This window comes from Podarcis tiliguerta, assembly GCF_965153285.1.
Source record: "Podarcis tiliguerta genome assembly, chromosome: 8".
Lineage (NCBI taxonomy): Eukaryota > Metazoa > Chordata > Lepidosauria > Squamata > Lacertidae > Podarcis > Podarcis tiliguerta.
This window is the reverse complement of record NC_139541.1, coordinates 82,583,675-82,608,973: the sequence shown is the minus strand read 5'-3', so window position 1 is coordinate 82,608,973 and position 25,299 is coordinate 82,583,675. Positions and strand designations below refer to the sequence as shown.

General features: G+C 53.1%; 2 protein-coding genes and 1 long non-coding RNA gene across 8 annotated transcripts in view; 1 reads left to right on the top strand and 2 right to left on the bottom strand.

Annotated features, from left to right (window-relative positions):
- Positions 1 to 6,510, bottom strand: part of AKT2 (AKT serine/threonine kinase 2) — a 28,079-nt gene extending 21,569 nt beyond the window's left edge. Inside the window, exon 1 of the mRNA XM_083455549.1 lies at positions 6,252 to 6,510. The gene's annotated coding sequence lies outside the window, so the exon portion shown is untranslated. The remainder of the gene's footprint in view (positions 1 to 6,251) is intronic.
- Positions 1 to 25,299, top strand: part of LOC310684888 — a 239,051-nt gene that overhangs the window by 90,533 nt on the left and 123,219 nt on the right. The window lies entirely within an intron of this gene.
- Positions 11,782 to 23,737, bottom strand: LOC310684490 (uncharacterized protein C19orf47). 6 transcript variants are annotated; one of them, XM_083455714.1, is made up of 10 exons: positions 23,632 to 23,737; positions 22,493 to 22,555; positions 21,923 to 22,010; positions 20,547 to 20,661; positions 18,483 to 18,564; positions 16,828 to 16,962; positions 16,434 to 16,583; positions 15,250 to 15,320; positions 13,790 to 14,212; positions 11,782 to 13,331 (listed from the first exon to the last, which is right to left on the bottom strand). In XM_083455714.1, the coding sequence occupies exons 2-10, from the start codon at positions 22,509 to 22,511 to the stop codon at positions 13,314 to 13,316; spliced, it is 1,101 nt and encodes a 366-aa protein (XP_083311840.1). In that variant the 5' UTR covers positions 22,512 to 22,555; positions 23,632 to 23,737; the 3' UTR covers positions 11,782 to 13,313. The 6 variants fall into 6 exon arrangements, with proteins under 6 accessions (XP_083311840.1, XP_083311841.1, XP_083311838.1 ...); XM_083455715.1 differs by having other exon boundaries at positions 23,468 to 23,647; XM_083455712.1 differs by having other exon boundaries at positions 11,782 to 14,212.

The window sequence follows — 25,299 nt, the reverse complement described above, 5'->3', positions numbered from 1 at the left end:
GGGTTGAACGAGGTAAATGTTAAGTGGATTTGTAGCTGGTTGAATGACTGAACCCAAAGAGTACTCATTAATGGTTTCTTGTCAACCTGGGGGAAAGTGACAAGTGGGGTGCCGCAGGGTTCTGTCCTGGGCCCATTGTTGTTTGACGTCTTTATAGATGACTTGGATGAAGGAATTGAGGGGATGCTCATCAAATTTGCAGATGACACCAAATTGGGAGGGGTAGCTAATTCTGCAGAAGACAGAATCAGAATTCAAAATGACCTTAACAGATTGGAGAACTGGACGCAAGCTAACAAAAATGAGTCTCAATAGGGAAAAATGTAAGGTTCTGCACTTAAGCAGGAAGAACCAGATGCACAAATAAAGGATGGGGGGCACCTGGCTTACTAGCAGTACATGTGGAAAGGATCTAGGGGTCTTGGTGGACCCCAAGCTGAACATGAGTCAACATTGTGATGCAGCAGCAAAAAATGCTAATGCTATTCTAGGCTGCATCAACAGAAGTCTAGTGTCCAAATTAAGGGAAGTAATAATCCCACTCTATTCTGCCTTGGCTAGACCACACTTGGAATATTGTGTCCAATTAAGGGTAACTCAGTTTAAGAAAGATGTTGACAAGCTGGAAGGTGTGTAGAGGAGGGCAACCAAGATGATCAAGGGTCAGGAAGCCAAGCCTGATGAGGAACGGTTGAAGGAGCTGGGTATGTTTAGCCTGGAAAAGAGAAGACCGAGAGGAGATACGAGAGCCATCTTCAAATATCTTAAGGGCTGTCACATGGAAGATGGAGCAAGCTTGTTTTCTCCTGCTCTGGAGGGTAGGACTCGAACCCATGGCTTCAAGTTACAAGAAAGGAGATTCTGACTAAATATTCAGAAAAAAACTTTCTGACACTAAGAGCTGTTCAGCAGTGGAAGAGACCCCCACGAGAGGTTGTGGGCTCTTCCTTTCTTGGAGGTTTCAAAGCAGAAGTTGGATGGCCACCTGTCATGGATGCTTTAGGTGGGATTCCTGCATTGCAGGGGGTTGGACTAGATGACCCTTGGGGTCCCTTCCAACTCTAAGATTCTTTGATTCCCTGGAGAGGCACACACACATGAGTGCACCCCTCAGAGAGGGTGTCCGGTCTCTTTCCTCCCCCCCCCTCCATTTTGTACACCTGTTCCCTACCACATAGGCTGCTGGGCTGCTTCCCCATCCCTCGCCACCAAGCCACAGCTGCTGCTGTTGCTGCAGAGAGAGGAAGGGCACCTAATCCCAATTCCTCTCCCTGGTTGAACACACAAGAGCAGCAACGCTCACCCCACAGGGAGAGAGGCGGGAGGGCAGGCAGTGGGGGAGAGGAGAGACTTGTTGACTTGCAGAGCATGTGTGACTCAGATACTGTCGAGTACCAGAGTTGTTTACGCACTCCAGGATGTGACCCTGTGGAACAGGAGGGGGGAGGAGGGGGGGGGCTGGTCCCCAGGAAGAGGAAAAACACGCTGAGTGCGGTAGAGAGGGAAGGGAGAGGTATTGATTGGAGTTAAGGGAAGAGGGGACGCGGCTGTCTGAGAGGGACACAGGTGTTGGTTGACTACAACTCCAATCATTCCTGACCACTGGCCATGGTGGCTTAAGCCAATGGGAGATGGAGTCCATATCTGGAAAGCCAACAGATGGCTCCCTCATCCCAGCCCTGTTGTAAAACCTTTGTAACAGCTAGGATTAAGGCTGTATAAGGGGTCTTGGCAATCTATAACAGGTACGTCCAACTCCCAAGAGACTGCGATCTTCTCCCAGTACATATAGAAAAATTGGCTGTGATCTACCTTTTTTTAAGGAGATGATTGACCAAAGTTGTTGAGCTTTTTTGGGGGATGGATAAGGAACACCCAGGCAACCACTTTCACTTTACTTACTACCACAATCGACACCAGGGACACACCTGCGATCGGCAGGTAAATCAATCGACCTGCTGGACATGCCTGATCTATAACATGCAGGGTGGTAGCCAATACTTATCCTACTCCAAGCAGACCCTTTGAAATTAATGAACCTCCATTAACCATGTTCATTCATCACTGTGGCTCTACTCTGAGGAGGAACAGCATTTCATGCAGCCCGTTGTTATAATGGTCAATTCCTTGCTGTCGCCATCAAAAAAATATGATTTGAAAGCAGGCAGGTAGCAAATTAATAACGCAGGTTCAATCCCCCTATGGGACAGCTGCATATTCCTACATGTAGGGGGTTGGATGAGATGATCCTCAGGGGTGGGGAAGAGCCAGAGGGTGAGAGAGAAAGGGAGAAGGCAAGTTCTGTGGAGGAACTTCTCCAGAGTGTGGACTGCCTCCGGATCTCCGGCCTTTAGAGCAACCAGGAAGGTAGGTGATGGAAAGAAGAGGGAGGGTTCCTTTTGGCTTTGCGCTATGCAAGTAATTTGTTCTTTTCACAAGGATGCAAAGACCATAACAGAGACCCAGAGGGGAGGCACTAAGAGCCAAGCCAGGGCAGCTTCTCTGGGCGCAAGCAGAGTGCCCAGCCTTCAGACAGACACCCCTCTATTATTAGAAGTTAAACACTGCTTAACCTGCTGAGGGGACATGAAGATGTTTAGGAAAGGAAACTGCGCTTTTCACAGTCAACATGAACTTGTGAGCTGCTAAGATTAACAACAAACAGGCGAGAAAAGCATTTGACAAACAGGCCCAGGAACAGTTAGGAGGAGCCCCAAAACCAGTGAAGGCAACAGTTTGCATCTGAGCTTTTGCATTTGAATGCTTTTCATTCTTTCAAAGCTTTTGTAATTTTGGTGCGCTGACCGGCTCAAGGCTTAAAGCAGAGCAGATTTACTACTTTCAGGCCACGAGAATCTGCAGCTCCTTCTTGCCCAAATTTACAAAATGGGTTCAAGTGCCTCCAAAGGAGGTCTGGGGGCAAGAGCTGGAGGAACAAGAGAGTCATGGCCCAAGACACCACCAAGGGGCAAAGATATCTCCTCAGTCTACCAGGAGGGCTCTGGGGGGAAACAGAAGCAGCTGGCCTCTCCCTCTCCCTACACATGCTGTTCCTCTGCAAAGCCTACACACCAATGACCCATCCAGATTGAAGCACTCTTGTGGAATCTTCCTCCTTTTCCTAAATCCTGTGGCTGTGTAATACACAATTTATTTACTCCCTCATCAAACTTATCCAGCTTCTTCGCAATATACCGTATTTTTCGCTCTATAAGACGCACCAGACCACAAGACGCACCTAGTTTTTTGGAGGAGGAAAACAAGAAAAAAAAACATTCTGAATCTCAGAAGTCAGAACAGCAAAAGGGATCGCTGCGCAGTGAAAGCAGCAATCCCTCTTGCTGTTCTGGCTTCTGGGATAGCTGCGCAGCCTGCATTCGCTCCATAAGATGCACACACATTTCCCCTTACTTTTTAGGAGGGAAAAAGTGAGTCTTATAGAGCAAAAAATACGGTATATATTTTATTACAGAAAGGAAAGCCACTGCCCATTCCACCATGACCCTCTCCTCCCACCGTTCGTTTTCCCAGGAAGGCATCTGAAGCGAATGCTCCCCTCTTCAAGATCTCTCTTCCCGAGAGTGGAATTTCAAGTCCGGCCATTGCTACATCCCAGCGCAGCAGACATTCCAAGGGCAGGCCGTGCAGGAGGAAGTGAGCGCACCGTCCGGGAGCAACAAGCCTGCCCGCCAGCCGGCACATTTCCTAAATGTCGAGCAGCGACTCTTGAGTTATTTTTAGTGGCCTGCTGGGGCCTTCATAAGAACACCCTGCTCCTTCGTGCAAGCCCCGCACAACCGAGAGATCCAGGTGAAGGGACTGAAGCCCAAGGGGCAGAAAGCAGGGGGCTTCTATGCACAGGAGCCAGAACACACGAGTTATACGCCCTGAAACGCCCGGCACTCAGGTGTCACTGCAAGGTGGACTGAAACAGGTAGCAGAGGACGAGGGGGGCCTGGTAACCGTGCTGGAAGCCTGCTGCCTGCCCAAGTGCAGAAAATGTGGTATGAAAAAGCCAAGGCCCCAGCTGTGATTCATCTGCTCCCGACTTTCACGAGGCAGGCAAACCCTCTCCCCTATGCAATGGGCAAAAGCCTAGCACCATTCCCACGTGCTGTGGGCCGCGTGCTCTAGTCTGGAATGTGGTCTTCAGCTAAGGGGACAATACCTCTCTGGGAAGGCTGGCAGGCACCCAAAGCCTGGAACTGGCAGGATTAGCATGCCTCGGTCCCCCCAAAACCACCCCCAAGGTCTGCTGCTCTGGTGCCAAAGAGTGCCAGTTTCTAAGGACTATCCTACAAACACACCGGTAAGAGCAGCTTAGTGTCCAGATGCTGGGAAAGGCAACTTTCCCTCTGCGTGTGCATTCAGATGCAACCAAAGAAACAGAAGGGAAGCAACATGAGTCATAACCGTGTGCGCTGTGGCCCAAGATCAACAACATCCAAAGGCCAACAGACCAAAGAAACCAGACTGAAAAGGGCAGCGAATGTGGGTGATGTGTCAAGAGAAGGCCCCAAAACAAGGCGCAGAGCAGAGCAGCCACCCAGCGGTTAGCACATCAGCTGACATCCAGCCACAGCAGCCCCTGTGGATTCCCCCAAACACAGGGGGTGGTTTCCAAAGCAAGGCCCCTTCAAAACAAAACCTTGTCGCACCTTGGTGCTAGATTGCAGCTCTGAGGTGCAGCCTTCCCACAAGAGCAACCCAAATGCAGCTTCTGGCAAGGAAACCAGCTCTTGGCATCTCCTGGCATCATACAGGTGTGCTTAAGAGAGCATTGGGTGGGATTGCCACCAATACGTAAACACATGTACATATAGACCCACACCCTTCCTCATCCCCTCTTGGCTGGGCTGCATTTCTATCTCACCTTTCCCCCTCAAGGTGCCCTGCATGGCTCTCTCCCTCCCTGTTCTAGCCCCACAACCACCCTGCGAGGTAGGTTAGGCTAACAGACTGGCCCAGGGTCACACCCAGTGAGTTTTATGGCCAAATGGGGACTTGAACCCTGGACGCACAGGTCCTAGCCCAGCTCTAACCACTATGCAATACTGACTGGAGCTGCTACCTTGCTGGGTGTGACCAGGAGCATCTGCTTAGCCTATGGCTCCCTTTTTATCATCAGCTGGCCATGAGGGAGCATCCGAAGGAAGAAATGAGATACGGTCTCCACATATGCATGAGCAACTTGGAAGAATAGTAGGAAGCCAGTAGCACTGCCCATAAGAAGCAAGCAAAGGTGTCAAAATACCCAGAACTCCCTCCCCCCCTCAAAAAAAAAAACAACCAGTTTGGTGCGTGGAGTGGAGACGAGACAGGCCCTAGGTTGCCATTCAGGTGGCAGCAGCTCCTGGCAACACCCTTAGGAAGGCAATTCCACAGAACCCTAGAGCTGAGGGGACCTCCAGGGGTCATCCAGCCCAACCCCCTTGCAGTGCAATTTGTGTCTTCAGCGGCTCACCTGAAGCAGGGCAGCGCCAGAACTGCTGCAATACCATCCCATAAGCAGCTGTGTGAGCCAGGGGTGGTGGTGGTGAGGGGGGGCAGCGAGACAGTGGAACAGACTCTCTCTGGAGGGGGCACCCAATTGAGCATGGTGGGCGGGGGGGGGGAGCCTCCGTTGGGTATTCTTTAGCTGTCACTCCTGCACTGCAGGGGGTTGGGCTAGACGACCCCTGGGGAACCCCTCCCAGCTCTACCCTTCTCGCAGAGGCCATCTGCATGGGATGCTTCGGTTGTGACGGCCGCGTAGCATAGGGTACGACTAGATGACCCCTGGGGATCCCCTCCCAGCTCTACTCTTCCGATTCTACGATTCTAGGCGTAGTGGCCGCCTGCCGGGGATGCTTCGGTCGTGACGAAGTACGGCATGGCTGCCGAGGAGTGCGGTTGGGCTAGATGACCCCTGGGGGTCCCGCCCCACCCTGCGGTTCCGCGAGCAAGCCTGCCTCGCAGGGCCGGAGGGAGGGCGGGCAGCGCGGGCAGAGAGGCCGCGTGTTGGGGGAGGGGCGCCCTGCCTCCCCCCCTCCCCCCAGGCAGCCCCCCCCGCCCCGTTCGGCCTTCCGCGCAGGCCCCGCCCGCGGCCGCCTCCGCTCCCCCCGCGCCCATGGTTCGCTCCCACGTCCCCCCGCCCGCCCGATAGTTCTGCCCCGCGCTCCCCCTCCCTCCCTCGCCTCCCACAGTGCCCCGCGCTCGCGCCTGCGTCTCTCCGGGCGATACCACTGAGGGCAGGGGGGGGCGCGGCCTACCTGGCTCCTCCGCCGCCGCCGCTACCGGCGCCCCCTCAGGGCCGCCATCCTCATCCTCGCCGCCGCGTCAGGCCCGACGGCGCCCGCGCTCCCGGAAACCCCGCCCCCCGCCGGGCCCACGCATGCAGGAAGGAGGGGGAGGGGCGGAGGCGGCCGGGGCGGTGCGCGCAAGCGCGGAGCGAGGCGGAGCCCGGCGAGGCGAGGCTGCAGGGCCGCGAGACCGAGGACGAGCAGCAGCGCCGCCGTTGCCGCCTTCGGCCGTGTGCGCATGCGCGCCCCGGGCGGCTCCCGAGCCGCGGCGAAGCCGTCAAGGCGCCTGCGCGGCAGGAGGAGGCCCGGCTGGGCTCGGAGCGCATGCGCGGCTGCCCGGGCCGGGGCGAGAGGCGGCTTCTCCACGTCCGCAGCTGGCGCGACCAATAGGAAGGCGGAGGGGGAGGAGCCACTGCCACCACCTCCCCGCAGGATCGAGCGGGAGCATGCGCAGAGTGCAGGAGACAGCTTCCGAGCGCAGCAGGTCTCTTCGGCGGGAAGGTGGTTAAGCCGCCAGGAGGAATAAATGACCGGCTCTCGCAGTAGTGATGATGACAATCCCTTTCTCATTCCTTTTGCTTTTAATGTACAGTATTTGCGTGGGATTTATTGTCTGTAGGTTGCTTTGGGCTGCCCTGGACAAGGTAAAGCAACTCGCAAATTTAATAAATAACAAATGAAATGTAGATGTAAATAAGGACGACAAAGGTGAAAAGTCACGTAGAGGAATAACGATGGAGGGGCGGGACACACAAAATATACATGTATTGGCTAGGTAATTTAGAGAGAGGGAGGGATGTGCACGTCCTAATTTAGAGGGAGGGATGTGCACGTTTCCGTTGGAATCTATAGGTAAAGGGACCCCTGACCATTAGGTCCAGTCGTGGCCAACTCTGGGGTTGTGGCGCTCATCTGGCTTTATTGGCCGAGGGAGCCGGTGTACAACTTCTGGGTCATGTGGGCAGCCGCTAACTAAGCCACTTCTGGCGAACCAGAGCAGCGCACGGAAACACCGTTTACCTTCCCGCTGAAGTGGTACCTATTTATCTACTTGCACTTTGACGTGCTTTCGAACTGCTAGACTGGCAGGAGCAGGGACTGAGCAACAGGAGCTCGCAGGGATTCAAACCGCCAACCTTCTGATCGGCAAGCCCTAGGCTCTGTGGTTTAACCCACAGTGCCACCTGCGTCCCAAGCCATGTTCTAGAACGACATAAAAAGCTCAACAGACAGAGCACAAGACTCTTAATCTGAGGCTTGCGGGTTTGAGCCCCACATTAGGCAAAAAATCCCTGCATTACAGAGGGTTAGATGCAGTCCCTTCCAACTCTATGATTCTAAGTGGTGTGATGTGCTTTCGAGTTGGCAAGAGCAGGGACCGAGCAACGGGAGCTCACCCTGTCACGGGGATTCAAGCCGCCAACCTTCTGATCGGCAAGCCCTAGGCTCAGGGGTTTAAACCACAGCGCCACCCGCGTCCAGTTGGAATCTATACTTGCATATTTATTCTATTTATTACATTTATATACCACCTTTTCCTGCCAGGAGCTCCAGGTGACTCATGTTCAGCTGCCCCTTTTATCCTCACAACAACCCTGTGAGGTAGGTTAGGCTGAGAGAGACGGTGACTGGCCCCCAAGGCCACCCATGGAGCTTCATGGCCAATGAGTGGGGATTCGAACCCTTGTCTCACCCAACACTGACCATTATGCCACGCAAGCTACAGACCTCTAGGAATTAGGGCTGCTGGTTTGAGGGCCTGGAGTATAACTTCCTAACGGAATCATAACTTGTGGGGCCAAGCTGGTTTGACAGGCCGAAGTCTGTGCCCACCACCATACACTCTCCCCTTCACCCCCCCCCCAAGCTTCAGAGGGACTCAAGGGAAATAGAGCAATCACCTGCCCCAAGCTCAGAAGGCAGGCAGGTCATTCACCCCATTTTACGCAGGGGTTTTGGTTTTGTTGTTATTGTTATCCGACTCTTCATGACCCCATGGACCAGAGCACGCCAGGCACTCCTGTTTTCCACTGCCTCCCGCAGTTTGGTCAAACTCAGGCTGGTAGCTTCGAGAACACTGTCCCACCATCTCGTCCTCTGTCGCCCCCTTCTCCTTGTGCCCTCCATCTTTCCCAACATCAGGGTCTTTTCCAGGGAGTCTTCTCTTCTCATGAGGTGGCCAGAGTATTGGAGCCTCAGCTTCAGGATCTGTCCTTCCAGTGAGCACTCAGGGCTGATTTCCTTCAGAATGGGGAGGTATTATCTTCTTGCAGTCCATGGGACTCTCAAGAGTCTCCTCCAGCACCAGAATTCAAAAGCACCCATTCTTCGGCGATCAGCCTTCTTTATAGACATAGCAAAACTGCAGGGAAGTCGTTTTTGCCCACCCAGTTCTGTTCAACTCCACATGCTTGTTGCAAGGGATGGACTCTGCAGACCCACTTAAGACCCACTGACTGCCTTTGGCAGTCAGACCACCCGCCCACCTAACCCGTGCCATCCACTCTGACGGGAATTCGGTTTCCACGGACTCAGAGAGGGTCTTGCTCCATTGCCCTTAGTTTTAACCAGAGATGCCGCGATTGAAAATAGGATGTTTCTGCATGAAGAACGGGGCTACGGCTCTGCCTAGCTAGCCCAATAAGCACTGTAAGTATTTGGGGACACATGGAGAAAGCGGTGCGTTGTGTACCTATCCCAGCTGCCTTCCAGGGAGCTCGAGGCCGCCTAGAGAAGGGCCTCAATTGATTCTGAATCCCAGTTGCTGGAAGCCACAGGAGATGACAGGGCTCTTGAGCTCAGGTCCTGTCCTGGAGCTTCCCATGACAGGCATCTGGTTGGCCACTGTGAGAACAGGATGCTGGCAGCAGCAAGAATACTCATCGCAAAGTATTGGAAGACACAAGAGCTACCCACCCGGGAAGAATGGCAGATGAAGCTGATGGACTATATGGAAATGGACTATATGGAAATGGCAGAATCCAAGACCAGGGAGAAGAGTTGATGGAAGAAGATTGGAAAAAAATGAAAGTATATTTACAGAAATATTGCAAAATTAATGAATGTTAGAAGAATATTGGAATGAAGTTATATGGTTTTAGCAGAAGTGTTATTAAGAATTAAGCAAAAACTGATTGTTAATGCGCTAAAGTGGAAAATTTAAAGTTAAACTGTTAGGATAAATTATAGAACAAAAATTGAGAAAGAGGGAAAGGATTTGTTGAACCAGCTAATTTGAACTAGAATACAGAAAAGGGAGGTGTGAGGAAGTCGAGGAAACAAGCATATGAAAGGTAAAGGTACCCCTGCCTGTACGGGCCAGTCTTGACAGACTCTAGGGTTGTGCGCCCATCTCACTCAAAGAGGCCAAGGGCCAGCGCTGTCCGCAGACACTTCCGGGTCACGTGGCCAGCGTGACATCGCTGATCTGGCGAGCCAGAGCCGCACACGGAACGCCGTTTACCTTCCCGCTAGTAAGCGGTCCCTGTTTGTCTACTTGCACCCAGGGGTGCTTTCGAACTGCTAGGTTGGCAGGCGCTGGGACCGAACAGCGGGAGCGCACCCCGCCGCGGGGATTCGAACCGCCGACCTTTCGATCGGCAAGCCCTATGAAAGATAAAGAAATGAAATTTGGACGTGTTTTTAAATGTTTTAGTTTTTTCTTGTTCTGTGGTATTGTTTTTTCTTTTTATTTTTGATGTATTGTCTATTAAATTTTTATTGTTTCTTCTTTTTTATTCTTTTTCTTTTTGTAACTATTAAACATTTAATAAATATTATTTTTTTTTAAAAAAGAGAACAGGATGCTGGACTAGACGGGAGTCCTTTGGCCTGATCCAGCAGGCTCTTCCTAAGCTCTTATATTCCCATCGTGTAGGTGACCATGCCAAGCCTGGCTGACCCTTCAGCAAGGGGGCTGCCCCTCCAGCACAGCTGGCGGGGTGAAGCTGCCGCCTTAGACGCCGGCAACGTAACCAGCAGTGGGCTGCTCTCCTCACCGCTTCCACCACAACACCCATTTCAGGGGGTGTTCTGGATGTCGGGAGGGGGGCAGGTAGGAGGCTGCACATTCCCTGGTTGCCTCAGGGGGCGAAACAGGACAGGCTTCCCCTGTTCTTCATAATGCTGCTGTGTCCCTACAACCATGGACTCATAACTGCTTCTAAATGGCACGCGGGTGGTGTGTGTTATTACTTTCCCTTCTATCCTACTTATAATTTTTGTACTTGAGGCCTGAGAAGGAGGCAGGCGAGGAATGATTCTGCAAGATAAAGGTAAAGGGACTCCTGACCGTTAGGTCCAGTCGTGGCCGACTCTGGGGTTGCAGCGCTCATCTCGCTTTATTGGCCGAGGGAGCTGCTATACAGCTTCCGGGTCATGTGGCCAGTATGACCAAGCCGCTTCTGGTGAACCAGAGCAGCGCACGGAAACACCGTTTACCTTCCCGCCGGAGCGGTACCTATTTATCTACTTGCACTTTGACGTACTTTCGAACTGCTAGGTTGGCAGGAGCAGGGACCGAGCAACAGGAGCTCACCCCGTCGCAGGGATTTGAACCGCTGACCTTCTGATCGGCAAGTTCTAGGCTCTGTGGTTTAACCCACAGCGCCACCCGCATCCCTGCAAGAAAGATAGATCCTCCCCAAAAAAGAAAGGAGGTTAAGGAGGTTGTATCCGAGAGGATCATTCCACCCAACCCCAATGCTTTGTGCTTGCTTACTCTCCTACTGAACTTTTACTGACCATTTTATTGTTTTATTCTTTTTATAAGCTGCTTTGAGGGTTCCTTTTAATAATTCTTTCTTTTCTTTGAACAATCAGACAATATTTAATTTGTATGAAATGAATAATAATAAAAAGATAACATCAGAACAAGCAATATCTCTCCACTGATTAGGGCTTGCCCCTCCTCCGCTCTCCCTGTGGATAGCTGAAATTACAAGCCAAAGGCCTCTCCTGCAAGACCTCTCCGTGTGTGTACACACACAAACACCCCAGTGGCAAGACTTCCAGCAGGAAAAGCATTGGATGCTGGATGAGATTTGGCCCCGTGGGCTGATCCAGCAAGCTCTAATAATAATAATAATAATAATAATAATAATTTATTATTTATACCCCGCCCATCTGGCTGGGCCTCCCCAGCCACTGGGCAGCTTCCATAGAAACCAAAAAAACACTAAAATATGACACGTTAAAAACTTCCCTGAACAGGGCTGCCTTAAGATGTCTTCTGAATGTCAGGTAGTTGTTTATCTCTTTGTTTATCTGGTGGGAGGGCATTCCACAGGGTGGGTGCCACCACCGAGAAGGCCCTCTGCCTGGTTCCCTGTAACCTCATTTCTCGCAGTGAGGGAACCGCCAGAAGGCCCTCGGCGCTGGACCTCAGAGTCCGGGCTGAGCGATGGGGATGGAGACGCTCTTTCAGGTATACTGTGTGTCCCCTTTGTGAGGGGGCTTCCCAAAGAGATGCTGCAGCTGAATCAAGCTAAGAGGAGACTCGTTTTATTGCAAGAGAACATTCCTTTATTCCCCTACCTGGGCGGCGGGGTGTGGGGAGTGCAGGAACGCACCTGGCAGGCTCTGACAGCAGCACTGAGAACCTTGCCGCCCTCCCCGCTGCACCTCTGGGCAAGTGACAGCCGAATGCAAGGATACATCCAGATTGCACATTAACTCATGTTTACAAAAAAAGTCTTTTTTTTAAAAAAAACAACTATCAACCATTACACCACAGCTCTTCTAGCTCCCCCCTCCCTAATTTAATCAATAAAAATTCATTTAAACCATTAGGAACCCCACACAGCTGCTGCCTTATCTGATTAACAGGTGCATGGGGGAGCCCCACATCCCCTAAATCGTGCAGGTCGCATAATTCTCTCAGGGGCAGCTGGGGACACAGAAGGCACCTCAGAGCACAGGAAACGTCTCTGGGTTCCGTGCCAATCAGAAGCCAACACAAGGGATACTCCAACTGGCAGTGCATGCTGGGACACAGAGTTTTCGGTCAAGTGCAAGAGTGGCCTGGGCTACCTCGCAGGTCACCCTCCGCCCAGGAGGGCCCCTCAAGCATTTCCATCTCTACTGCCATTGCCCAAGACTCTTGGGCGTACCACATCGCAATGGCCCGTTTTCATTTTCCAAATATATATTGTGGGGAGGCCAGCTGGCATGGGCAGCATCCTATGAAACTCAGACGTGGGGCTCTAGCAGAGACCAAGAGCAGCAGGAGCCCAGAGGAGAGAGAGATGGCAGGCGGCTTGCATACCACCATCTCTCTGCGCAAAACAGGCCTGGCATTAGTGCCCCTCCTGCTGCTGTAGGGCAGAAGCCTCTGAAAGGGGGAACCAGGCTCACAAGGAAGCCGCAGGGCAGGTGAGGCAGCAGATGGCTGCCCTGGATGCTGCCCTCCATCCAACACAGCAATGCGGGTGCCCATCGGGGTTGATGGAGGAGCAGAGCATGGAAAAACCAAGCCCACTGCAATTCTCACCGGAGTCTGGCTTCAGATTTAGCCAGGGTCCAGATCGTGCGTCTGATTTGGCTCAACGAGGCCTGACTCTGGAAAAGAGACCTGCCTGGCCCTCTCTTCCCCTTTCCCAGCTGAGCAGTGTTGCTTCAGGAGGCTTGGGCAGGAGAGCCAGCCCAGTTTGGGACTCCTGACACATGAAACCATCTCCTGCCCCCACAAGAACCTCGTCTCACATGCCACAGCCAGGCCAGGAGAAATTCCTCTTCTGCTCAGAGGAGAGATGGAACCCAAAGAGGAGCCGGCCAGAATTTTCCTCCTCCTCCTGGCAGGAGGCAAAACTCAGCACTGGGACCCCGCTGGCTGACTGCGCGATCCCAGTGTCCAGCAAGAGGAAATTTCTGGTCAGCTGTTCAGTTGCTGTTCCTAGGATGCAGGAAAGCGGCAGGTAAACGCTTGGGAAAAACGGAAAAGAAAGTGGGGGTGGGGGTGGGGTGGGGTGGGGAAGGGAAGGGATCTACTGAATCTTGCAAGATCTTTTACAGGGCCTTCAAGGCACCTACTTCCTAGGAGAGAGCAAGGACCTGCAGAGGGGAAATAACAGAGACAGAGAAAGGAGGGTTCAGTGCGACATGACCTCTTGCACCCGCTGGGAGCCCTCAGCCCACCCCAGCAATGCTCCGTTGGGTGGGTGCTGCCTCCAGCACTGGCAAGCCGCTGCCTTGAGGAGGGCCGTGCAGCCACGCAAGAGCCCCCCCCCCCCCCAGTTCCGCTCCTGCCCCACAGACCTGTGGAAACAGCTGGGAGAACCGACGCCAAGTTTCCCAGAAGCCGTCCTCCGCCCGGAGGCCCCGTTTGTGTTGCAGGCAGGGGAGAGGGGGCGCCGACTTCAAGGTGTCCAAAGAGGGTCTCCCACACGCATGCAGGCGAAGGGCGCGCCGGGGGGCCCAGCTCACACCGCCTTCCTGCCCAAGCGTTTAAAGACGCTGACGGTGCCCGTGTTGTCCATCTGGGCGCTGGGACCCTCCGTGGTGCTGCTTACCTTCGCGCTGCCCAAAGTTCTCTTGATGGTGACTCGGAACTCGGACTCCGGCTTGCTCCTGGAGCTGGTGACCTGGCTGTCCTGGGCCTCGGCTGGCAGAGGGCGCTTGCCCAGTCTCTTGGCCATGCCGCCTTGCAGCGGGGGCGGCTCGGCCTTCTTCTCCTTCTTCTTCTCCGCCAGGCTCTTGCTCCCGAGCCGCCGGAGGGCGGGGGCGGCTGGGGCCTTCGGCTGGGGCTCGGAGCTGGTGGCTTTGGCTTTGACCGTTGCCCTGGCGGCCTTGGCGCTCTCCTTGGGCCTGGAGGGCTTGAAGAATTTCTTCAGCACCCCAGCGTACTGCAAGACGGAGTTGTCATCGTCGCTGTCCACTGCTTTGTCCTCCTCGGCCTCCTGCATGTCCCCCAGGCGGCTAAAGACTCCCGTGGGCTGCGAAGACACCAGAGCGGCTCAATGAGGGTGGGGGTGGCAAGCACGGCAGAGTGGCTGGGAGCCCCACCCTTACCCCCCCCCTCAGGCCCTTTGCTAGGCTCTGCAAAAGGGCTACAAGTGGCTCCCAAGATGGGCACTTCACCCCCTGGGAGGTTGATAGAATTATCCGGGGGAGGGGGGGCACTAAGAGGAATGGGGGCAGCAGAGGAGCTCTGGAGGCAGTGATTTAAGACTCCTGCTAGGTGGCTTTAAACCAGACCGTGGGAAACTGGCATCACTTTGTCAAGGCTGTCCATCACAGGAGGAAATTACTCAACAGTTGAAGCAGTTACTAAAAGTGCTAAATGACTACCAGACTTTGAAAAGCTGGTATCCTCATCAGTGGCGTAGCGTGGCTTGTCAGCACCCGGGGCAAGGCAAGTAATTTGCGCCCCCCCCTGCACTGTCCCTCCCCCAGATAGTCCCTCGCTCTCTCTCCACACCGCACCGCACGCCTGGCACCCTCCCCTCCACAGTGGGCAGCGACCTGGCGGCTCGGATCGGATTCGCACAGCCAGCACAGCAGTGAGAGAGAGTGAGTGAGCCAGGTAGGGGCAGAGAGCTGCGAGTGCGCCCCCCCCCGATGTTGCGCCCGGTGCGCCCGGCCCCCCCTGCACCCCCCACGCTACGCCACTGATCCTCATCCAGCTCATCCATTTTGTTTTGAATTAATTCAACTATATAGTTTCAGATGGAATTTGAATAGATGTGCAACTGTTGCTTTTCCAATTCCATTGTGATTATCTCCCTTAGTGGGTCGTGGCAACAGCCCCGCCTGACCAAAGTGCCACCTCCCACATCAGAAGAGCTCTAGCCCCACCCTGAACGCCTTGGCTGGGCCAGGAAGTGGAAGTCCACCTCTACTCCCTCAACCATACATGTTTAATCTCAGCCTTGCCAACCGGCCCCCATTTGTGGTATCCGAGGCAAGGGGAGCGGGGAAGGTTCAAAAGAAGAGTCCCCGGAGCAAGCAGGTCCCACCCTTTTGCTCTCACCTTGCTTCCTGTGGTTGTGTCCACGCTGGTCTCTGCACCCAGCCGGTCAAACACGGAGGTTCTCTGTAACCCTGTCAATAACAAGGTAGAAGTGGAAAGAAGCCACACAGAGTTAAAACAAGAGAAGGGCTTTTCAAAGGAGCAACAGGGGCCAAATGATTATTTCATAGCATGCAGATAAGTATGTGTTTCACCCAAAAAAGCTTTTGAAGCAGCAAACAAGATTAAATAATATATTTTTAATGCACCCAAACCATTTCCAAATACTCCTTTCCCCAGCCTGATGGCATCAGTCTCTGGAAGCCACACCATACCAGAAGTCCTTGCCCCTGCAGGTTAGGCAACACTGCCCATAGTGCATAAGAAACAATTTTGCACCTCGGAGGCCTGCGTTCCCCCCACCCCACCCACGCCAAGACTGCAAAACCTTTGCCAAGTGGCAATCTCACAAGCGGCTGCACCTGTGTGTGTGATGGGGTGTTAGTTCTGGCCAGAGCACGCCAGTCATGTGGAACAAGGAAGCTGGACTTTGCAAAGTGTCACAATTAAAAACAAAATTAGGAAGAGCCAGACATAAGCACCAGAAGAAAAACAAGGGCTGGCTGGGTAGCAGTAGCAGCAGCAGGCTGGCGACTGGGAGGGCAAAGCGAATTTTGGCTGCTGGCCTAACCTGCTTAAGTTTGCCTCTTTTATTTGGGCTGTGCTTCAACTCAGCACATTCGTTTCACCTTGGTTCTGAATTTGCTCTTTAAGTGCAGGGTTTGATTTCATTCACCTATGTACCGATATATTGTCCTCTTGCAAAATGCCAGGGCCGCGAAGTACAGTAACAACAAGAAACCTTTGAAAGCCGTACAGAGCCATCCCTTAAAGTGAACGGCTGGCCATTCAGGGAAATGTTAAGCAACTGCAAAAGCCGGCTGGCCATTATAAAAAGAAGCCCACAAGAGATTCCAGAAAGTTCAAAGCGAGGGTGCCTGCCGCATCTCTGCCAGAAGCGTGTTCCGCAGCACACTCAACACCAGTCTCGGAGTGGAGGCCAGCTGGGCCTTTGCACCGCAGTGGAAAATTAACAGTACTCCTCCGGATGAATTAAGGTGGCCACGGACCTGCCCCCATTTCCCAGCTTTAAAGGAAGCTGGCCGGCCTTCAGCCCCGCTCCCCAGGGGAAGTGGCCCAGGTACCTTTGGCTGCCTGCTGCTGCTCCAGGATCTTCTTGGTCCTGGGAGTGGTTCCCTTGGGCATGTGGACAATGTACTTCCCTTCCATCTCTGCCGTGACGCGGCGGCGCTTCACTGGGAGCGTGGAGTTCTCGGCCTCCGGACTGCAGAGAGCTGTGGCAGCAGGAAGAGGATGGGAGAAAGGCCAGCTCACGCCTGCCTTGAGTCCAGAGGCCTCTGGCTGGGCAACTCAAGGATGGGCATTCAGAGCCGACAGCAATACCCATGGGGAAAGTCTGGCCTCTAGTGGGGAGCAGAGAGCCATGCCTGACAGAACTAGGGCTGGAAGGATTTCGAAACAGATTTTTCTCCACATTTCCCCAAAGGCTTCAATTTTGCAGATTCCAAAAAAACCTACCTGCTTTGGCATTCTTTGCTGCCATTTTATTGGAGACTGTGATGGAGATTTTGGAGGTGCTGGTGTCAGGTCTTCGGACCGGAGTGGAAGGTGGGGAGTCTCGGCTCAAGCTGTTTGCAATCATCCGGGTGGCAGCTGCAGGAACATCAAAGTTACACACCACTTTATGTGCCAAAATCCTTCAGCGGTTTTACGTATAACACAGAAAGATAGTGGGGGGGGGGGGAGGGGATATACAAGGTTTAAAACCAAAAACACAAAGAAACACATCAGTAAAAGCAGAGAAGCCTTCAACAAAACATTCAGATAAATATCAATAAATAATGAAGCTGTGTGATGGATCTTATAAGCTCGGGTTGTTGTTGTTTAGTCGTTTAGTTGTGTCCGACTCTTCGTGACCCCCCTGGACCAGAGCACGCCAGACACTCCTGTCTTCCACTGCCTCCCGCAGTTTGGTCAAACTCATGCTGGTAGCTTCGAGAACACTGTCCATCCATCTCATCCTCTGTCGTCCCCTTCTCCTTGTGCCCTCCATCTTTCCCAACATCAGGGTCTTTTCCAGGGAGTCTTCTCTTCTCATGAGGTGGCCAAAGTCTTGGAGCCTCAGCTTCAGGATCTGTCCTTCCAGTGAGCACTCAGGGCTGATTTCCTTAAGAATGGAGAGGTTTGATCTTCCTGCAGTCCATGGGACTCTCAAGAGTCTCCTCCAGCACCAGAATTCAAAAGCATCAATTCTTCGGCGATCAGCCTTCTTTATGGTCCAGCTCTCACTTCCATACATCACTACTAGGAAAACCATAACTTTAGCTATACGGAATGGCTGCTTAAATAGACGTGTCTTTAGGAGGGGTTTAAAACTGGCCACTGTTTCTGCCTTCCCAACACCATATGGAAGGCTTTTGCCCAGTGCCCATGTAGACGGGGCAAATGAGAGCCCAATAATAGCAGGAATTCCAGAGGGGTGGTTTAAAAGATACACCCTGCAATAGGATTTGGGGAGCTCTCAGATAAGGCTTTCTCCTCCTGGAAGAGGTGGGCATGAAATCCTCTCCCACTGCCTGAGTTTTTCCTGCAAAGTGAGACCCATGCCCACAGACATACATATTATGGGATGTCACTGCAGGGCAGCCAGGACGTCAGCTGGAGCAGTTCAGCTGCAAGCAGGAGGCAGTGAAGCAGAAGCAGAGCGGCACATGAAGGTGGGGAAGGTATCTAATTTTTAAATTTTAATTTAATTTGTTATTTTCATTTATTTTAAAATTATCATGCCTTTCCATAATGCGCGTATATTTCAAGCAACCAGCAACATGTAATTGAAAACAGGACTTGCAAGAGCTTACTGTTTGAAAATACATGAAAGAACAAAAATGTTTTTATTCGACATGAAAGGACAGCAGCTTGGCTGTAAGGGGAGCGGAAGCTTCATAGCTCAAAAGTTCCAGCTACAGCCATGATCAAAATACGCAGCCGCACAGAATGGAGGAAGGGGTGTCCAAGGAAGGGTGGCTCAGGTGAGCTCAGAAAGGAGCAGCCAACTTCATGCAGTGAGAAGAGTAGAGGCCTTGGCAGGGAGAGGGAGAGACAGACAGAGTCTGAGAGCGGAGGAAAGGCCTGGCCGCCTCCTCCCTCTGCAGCCAGCCGCTTGTGTTACTCACCACTGTTGGCATTGCGACGGAGTTCAGACTGCAGGGTGGGTTGGCTGGAAGCCACCGATTCTGTAGCAGCCTTGCACATTTCCTAGGGACAGAGGGAACACCACAATGCAATAGTGAGGGGCAGATTGAGATGGTTCCCCTAGCAAAGGCATGGTCTCCCCACAAATGCACCAGGTACAGGCATTTGCAGGAAGGTAGCAGGAAGAGGAAAGCTATCCAGGTCTGAGATATGCATCACACCAGGAGATTAAACTCCTGGATGCGGGAGCAAGGAGAGGAGTGCAGTGCTGCAGGTCTTCACCTACAGATCTGGCCTGGGAGTCATGCAGGGTGTTATGGGGCTTCCAGACCCTTAAGCAGGACTTTTACCATTCTCTGAAAGCTCCACTGGGGAGCTCAGGTCCTTTGCTTCACTTTCCGAGAGATATCAGCAAAGAGCACTGAAATCCTTGCACATCCCCTGATGGCAAGAGCCGTTTGACAGGGGAACGATGTCCACCTGTCAGGGATACTAGAGTTGTGATCCCTGCACTGCAAAGGGGTTGGACTGGATGACCCTCGGGGGTCCCTTCCAACTCTACAATTCTAGAATTCTCCCCTGCACTGGGCAAAGGCTATTGTGCAGCCCACACAATCACTGGTTGCTCATGACAGCCCCCTAGCTTGCAACCATAGCCTTCTAGGCTGAAGTTTTACTGCTGGATCCCACTCCACCAAAAGAACCTTGTAGACCAACGCTAAAAACTCACATAGACAAGCCAGGTGCCAATGGCTCCTTAAACCAGGGCTACAGTTGCTAAAACAGAATGCCTAGTCGCCATTTTGGGGCCATGTGGCTCAAAAGTCGTATTTCTCCATACGACTTATTGATTTCCAAAATTTGTTTAGATTGTGCAAATAAAATATAACGGATAGAATTCTACGGGACGTGCTGCAAGTGCAGGGGTCGGCAACCTAAGGCCCATATGGGGGTCGTTTAACCGGCCCATGGACCCCCACCGCCCGCTCAGTCGGCTCCCGTGCATCGCGCTAAACCAGCATGGAGCAGAGCGGGGACCGCCTTCCGCAACACTTGCCGGCTCCGCTTTGGCCAATGGGATGCTGCGCACGCCTCCTCCACGCCGGAAACTGCGTTTGCGCATGCATGCGTGCACACACACTCCGGCCCACCACAGTATCTGCAGGACCGTGAAGCGGCCCAAGCCACATAAACTTTGCCAACCCCTGTGCTAGTGTGTGAAAACAGTCCAGGTCCAAGGATACCCAGGCTTGCAACTCCAGATGGTGGAGACACCAGGCACCATCCTGGCGCTCGGGCATCTTCACTTGGGTGCAAGTGGCCAATAGGTAAAAGTAAAGAGACCCCTGACCATTAGGTCTAGGCTCATCTCGCTTTATTGGCCGAGGGAGCCGGCGTACAGCTTCCGGGTCATGTGGCCAGCATGACTAAGCCGCTTCTGGCGAACCAGAGCAGCGCACGGAAACGCCGTTTACCTTCCCGCTGGAGCAGTACCTATTGATCTACTTGCACTTTGACGTGCTTTCGAACTGCTAGGTGGGCAGGAGCAGGGACCGAGCAACGGGAGCTCACCCCGTCATGGGGATTCGAACCGTCGACCTTCCGATCGGCAAGTCCTAGGCTCTGTGGTTTAACCCACAGCGCCACCTGCATCCCACAAAATGCACCTGGCGAATTTCAAACACTGTTGTATATCCAAAGATCCCACCCAGAATGCCAGAGGGTTACCAGCCAATGTCACAGCCATTTAATGCAAAGCATGTGGGAAGAAGAAAAAGAGTTTGGATTTGCTATCCCGCTTTATCACTACCCTAAGGAGTCTCAAAGCGGCTAACATTCTCCTTTCCCTTTCTCCCCCACAACAAACACCCTGTGAGGTGAGTGGGGCTGGGAGACTTCAGAGAAGTGTGACTAGCCCAAGGTCACCCAACAGCTGCATGTGGAGGAGTGGGGAATCGAACCCAGTTCACCAGATTACGAGTCTATCGCTCTTAACCACTACACCAACTGGGAGAAGTTGTTAGCCGCTTCCTGGGAGAACCCACCTGCCTGTACACAACTTTGGCATGTTTGAGGATGGCAATGATATCTCCGACGATGGTGATGCCCAGCTCGTTCATGATCTCCTTGTTGAGGTCCATCAGCATGTTCTTCTGGATCCTGCAGGGGACAAGGTATGTGGTGGTGAGTTACGTACCATACCCCAACTGGGCAATCTACAAGCACTCTGTGAACAGGGTATGCAACAGCCTGGCACAAGAAAACTCCTCCAGCCACCACTGGAAGGAATGGACAGAAAAACTCCCCATTGCAATGGGGAGCTGGCCATCTGCCTTTTTTCACAAGGCTTCAGAAATAATGACATTTCAGATATCCATTTGCTCCAATCCACTCACCCATACATAGATTTATAAAATTCGGGGAATTTAAAGAAATGAAAGCAGGTCCCAATCTTAAGGGAAATCTGAGGGGGAAAGCCTGAAGGAACTGATGTTGCTGCTTCACGTATGGGAAACAGAAAGGCATTCTGTAACATGAGGGCAATAGGAGGAAAAGCCCATATGAGGGTCACTGCCCTGTGGTACAGTGGTGCCTCGCAAGACGAAAAGAATCCGTTCCGCGAGTCTCTTCGTCTTGCGGTTTTTTTCGTCTTGCGAAGCAAGCCCATTAGCAGCTTAGCGGCTTAGCGCTATTAGCGGGCTTAGCGGATCAGCTGATAAGCGGCTTAGCGGCTTGGGAAAAGGGGGGGGGGAAACCCCGCAGGAACTCGCAAGACATTTTCGTCTTGTGAAGCAAGCCCATAGCAAATTCGTTTTGTGAAGCACCTCCAAAACGGAAAACCCTTTCGTCTAGCGGGTTTTCCGTCTTGTGAGGCATTCGTCTTGCGGGGCACCACTGTATTCTGTAGGGTGTGGTACTGCAAATGGAATTAAAAATACTTGGCCTTTGTTCTGAGAAACAAAGGATATATTGTTTTGTTTTTCTCAGAGAGGTAAACGTTTGAAAAACAATCTTGGGCCACATAATGCATGCTATTTGGTAATTTAAGATTTAAACAAGCCAATACATCAGCCCGATGCAATGTTCCTGACCTAAACCACACTCCCACAAACTCCACGCAAGGGATTCTTTCAGCCATGTAACTCCTTTGTTTGGACCACGTCTCCTGGGAGGTTTAAAAAAAGCAGCCGGTGGCTTTAGCATCTGCCACTGAGCACAGATCCCCACCTCCCACCCCACATTGTATGGAAAGCAGGGCCGGGAGGTCTCCCCTACAGTGGGATCGATGAGACACTTTCTAGGGATCACAGATTCCCTTGCACGTGAGCTCCTGAAGTCCCACTCTCCCAGACTGCAGCAGAAGCACAGGAAACAGAACAGTGAGATGTTCCACAGAGGCTCCATCTCCCAACAGCCTCACCTATTATCCACAAACATGACGGCGTAGTTGACAGCAGGCCCTGGGGGGATCCCAGCTTCTTTGAAGAACTGAATCCACTCTGACGTTGCTGAAAGACAGAGAAGATTATGTCAGAAGCAACCAGCACCTGAGCAAAGCGACAGGAGGGGAGAAAGTGCTCTTGTGCGTGGATCCTGCTTGTAGGATTCCCAGAATGGGCATCTGGTCGGCCGCTGTGATAACAGGGCGCTGGACCAAAGAGCCACTGTCCTGATACATCAGGCTATTCTTGTGCGCTTATCTCCCTGGTCTCTGCTTCACCCCCCCAAGCCGTCACTCCAGCGCCTCTTCCCAGCTGGCCTCAGACTTGCATTCTCCACATTTGCAGCTGCTGCCTCCCATCTGGGGTTCAGCCAGGCGCCTTGCACAGAACAAAGGGAGAGGCTCTTGGATTTGGCTGCCCTGCTTCTGCCGCTACCCCTTCCTTCCCTCCCTCCCTCCCTCAAGCCCCTCTTGAGTTTGGCTTTGCTCTGGCTCCCTTCCAAAGACATACCGGGGTTAAAGGGGAGGGGGGATGTCAGGCCAACTTACCCATCATGACAGACACCATGGTGCCAAGCCAAGGGCAGTGATGCCCGGTCAGCCGGAGGAGACCTGCAGGGAAGGCAACACCCCAAGTGAAGCAGCTGAGGCCACCCAGTGGCATTCCAAGGGCAGGACTCAGGGAGCCAGAATAGGCAGCAGCAACACACACCCAGGACAGCCACCTTGGACCCACGCCGGTGCCCTGCTGCCAGGGGTGCCAACGTGAAGAAAATATTGGGGGAGGGACAGGTCAGCTCCTCCCTGCACAATTGATGGCATGGCGAGGCTCACCCATACTAAAGTGGTACCTCGGGTTACATACGCTTCAGGTTACACACTCCGCTAACCCAGAAATAGTACCTCGGGTTAAGAACTTTGCTTCTGAGAACAGAAATCGTGCTCCGGCGGCGCACCAGTGGTGCTTCAGGTAAAGAACAGTTTCAGGTTAAGAACGGACCTCCGGAACGAATTAAGTACTTAACCCGAGGTACCACTGTATTTGAATGGCGATGCCCATCAACTGGGGTGGGGCAGCCCCCTCAAATAATAATAATAATAATAATAATAATTTCATTTATACCCCGCCCATCTGGCTGGGTTTCCCCAGCCACTCTGGGCAGCTCCCAACAGAAAACTAAAAGCACAATACAAAGTCAAACATTCAAAAAGTTCCCTAAACAAATATCTCATTGGGCGGGGAGAAGGGACCTCAGCCGCAGGGAGTCGAAGGGGGCTGGAGACGGGGGCGCAGGAGAGTCAGGGGCCGGGGAAAGAGGCAGTTTGACAGGGGAGCCCCCCGCCCCACTGGGGTCTCCTCGAGGGCCCTTTCAAGACAGCGGGGGGGGGGGAGAGAGATGATTCTTCTTCTCCCCCCCCCATGGAAGACGCCCCCTTTCTGGCTCCTCGGCCGGACTGCGCTTCTTGAGGGTCCGGGGGGGGGGAGGCCTCCCCCAGGCCCCTCTCTGCCCCCCCCCCACTCACGGGACGGGGAGAACTCCAACGGGCGCAGCTTCACTCTCGGGGAGTGGGGGGGGGGAGAAGTCTCCGGAACTCGCGCCCCTCCGTGGGGGGGTCGTGAGTGGGGGGGGTCGTGAGTGGGGGGTCCCTCCCCCCTCCTTCCCCTCCCTCTCCTTCCCCTCCCTCACCGGCCTCGGAGGCTCCTCTCGGCTCCTGGGCGACCGGCGGAGGAAGTCTCTCTCCCTCCCGCCCTCCTCGCGCTCACTTCCGGCCCGGGAGGCCACAGAGACCGGAAGCCTCGCCCGCCCGCCTCTCCTAGAGGGGCTCGAAGGGGCTCGCCAGCGGCCCCTGGCGGCCGGAGGGAAGCGCGGCTTGCTTCTGTTTAGGGAAGATTTTAATGTTTTAATGTTTAATAGGTTATTGTAGTTTAGTGTTTTGTTGGAAGCCGCCCAGAATGGCTGGGGAAACCCAGCCAGATGGGCAGGGTATAAATAATAAATTATTATTATTATTATTATTATTATTATTATTATTATTATTATTATTTAGGTGCCGCTTCTGGGTGACTTCGCGGATCTGCGTCCTCCTCCTCCTCCTTGGAGAGCCAATTGGGCCTCCGTGGCTCTTCCTCCTCCTCCTCCCGCAACACCTCCCCTCCCACAACAACCACCCTGCAGGGTAGGTCAGGCCAAGAGAAGAAGGCAGTCATAAGCCGCCAGAGTCACACCCAGGATTCGAACCTTTGCCTGCCAGGTCCTGGTCCAGCCCTCCAGAAACGCCCCTCCCACCCCTTCTAAGTTTGGGCAATAATCCTATGACGATGCAATAGAGATCACGAGGGACGCGCTGCAACGACAGGTGGAGATCTCCAGGTGTTGCTTTCCCATTAGATGTGCCAATTTTCAAGCACTCCGATGTCAGCACCGCCAGGGGGTTGGACTAGATGACCCCCGGGGACGCCTTCCGACTCTGTGATTTGATGAGCGACTTAAGGCGTGCTTTGAGCGTGAAGTTCTTTTGTAGAGAACAGGACTTGCACCCCGTTCGCTTGCCTTTTCAGTGAGCCTCCTCAAAGTTTTGCTCTGCAGCACCCGGTGGCTCCAATTTAGGGCGCTGGAGGCTGCAGGAGGAGGATCCAACCCCCAGACCACTACTGTACACCACCAGCTAAAGCTCCCCCCCCCATCCTAATCTAATACGTTTCCCATCCTAATACGTTCCCGAGCACAATTCAAAGTGTTGGTGCTGACCTTTAAAGCCCTAAACGGCCTTGATCCAGTATACCTGAAGGAGCGTCTCCACCCCCATCGTTATGCCCAGACACTGAGGTCCAGCGCTGAGGGCCTTCTGGCGGTTCCCTCATTGTGAGAAGCCAAGCTACAGGGAACCAGACAGAGGGCCTTCTTGGTGGTGGCGCCCGCCCTGTGGAACGCCCTCCCACCAGATGTCAAAGAGAAGAACAACTACCAGACTTTTAGACGACATCTGAAGGCAGCCCTGTTCAGGGAAGTTTTTAATGTGTGACATCTTGGTGTATTTTTGGTCTTTGTTGGAAGCCGCCCAGAGTGGCTGGGGAGGCCCAGCCAGATGGGCGGGATATAAATAATATATTATAATAATAATTATTATTATCTGGAACAGGGGTGGGAGTGCGTTGCATTGGGGTGGAGAGAGCACCTCTCTCAACTCGCCCTGGCCATGCAATACAGTACAGTGGTACTTCGGGTTACATACGCTTCAGGTTACAGCCTCCGCTAACCCAGAAATAGTACCTTGGATTAAGAATTTTGCTTCAGGATGAGAACAGAAATTGTGCTCCGCCGGCATGGCAGCAGCAGGAGGCCCCATTAGCTAAA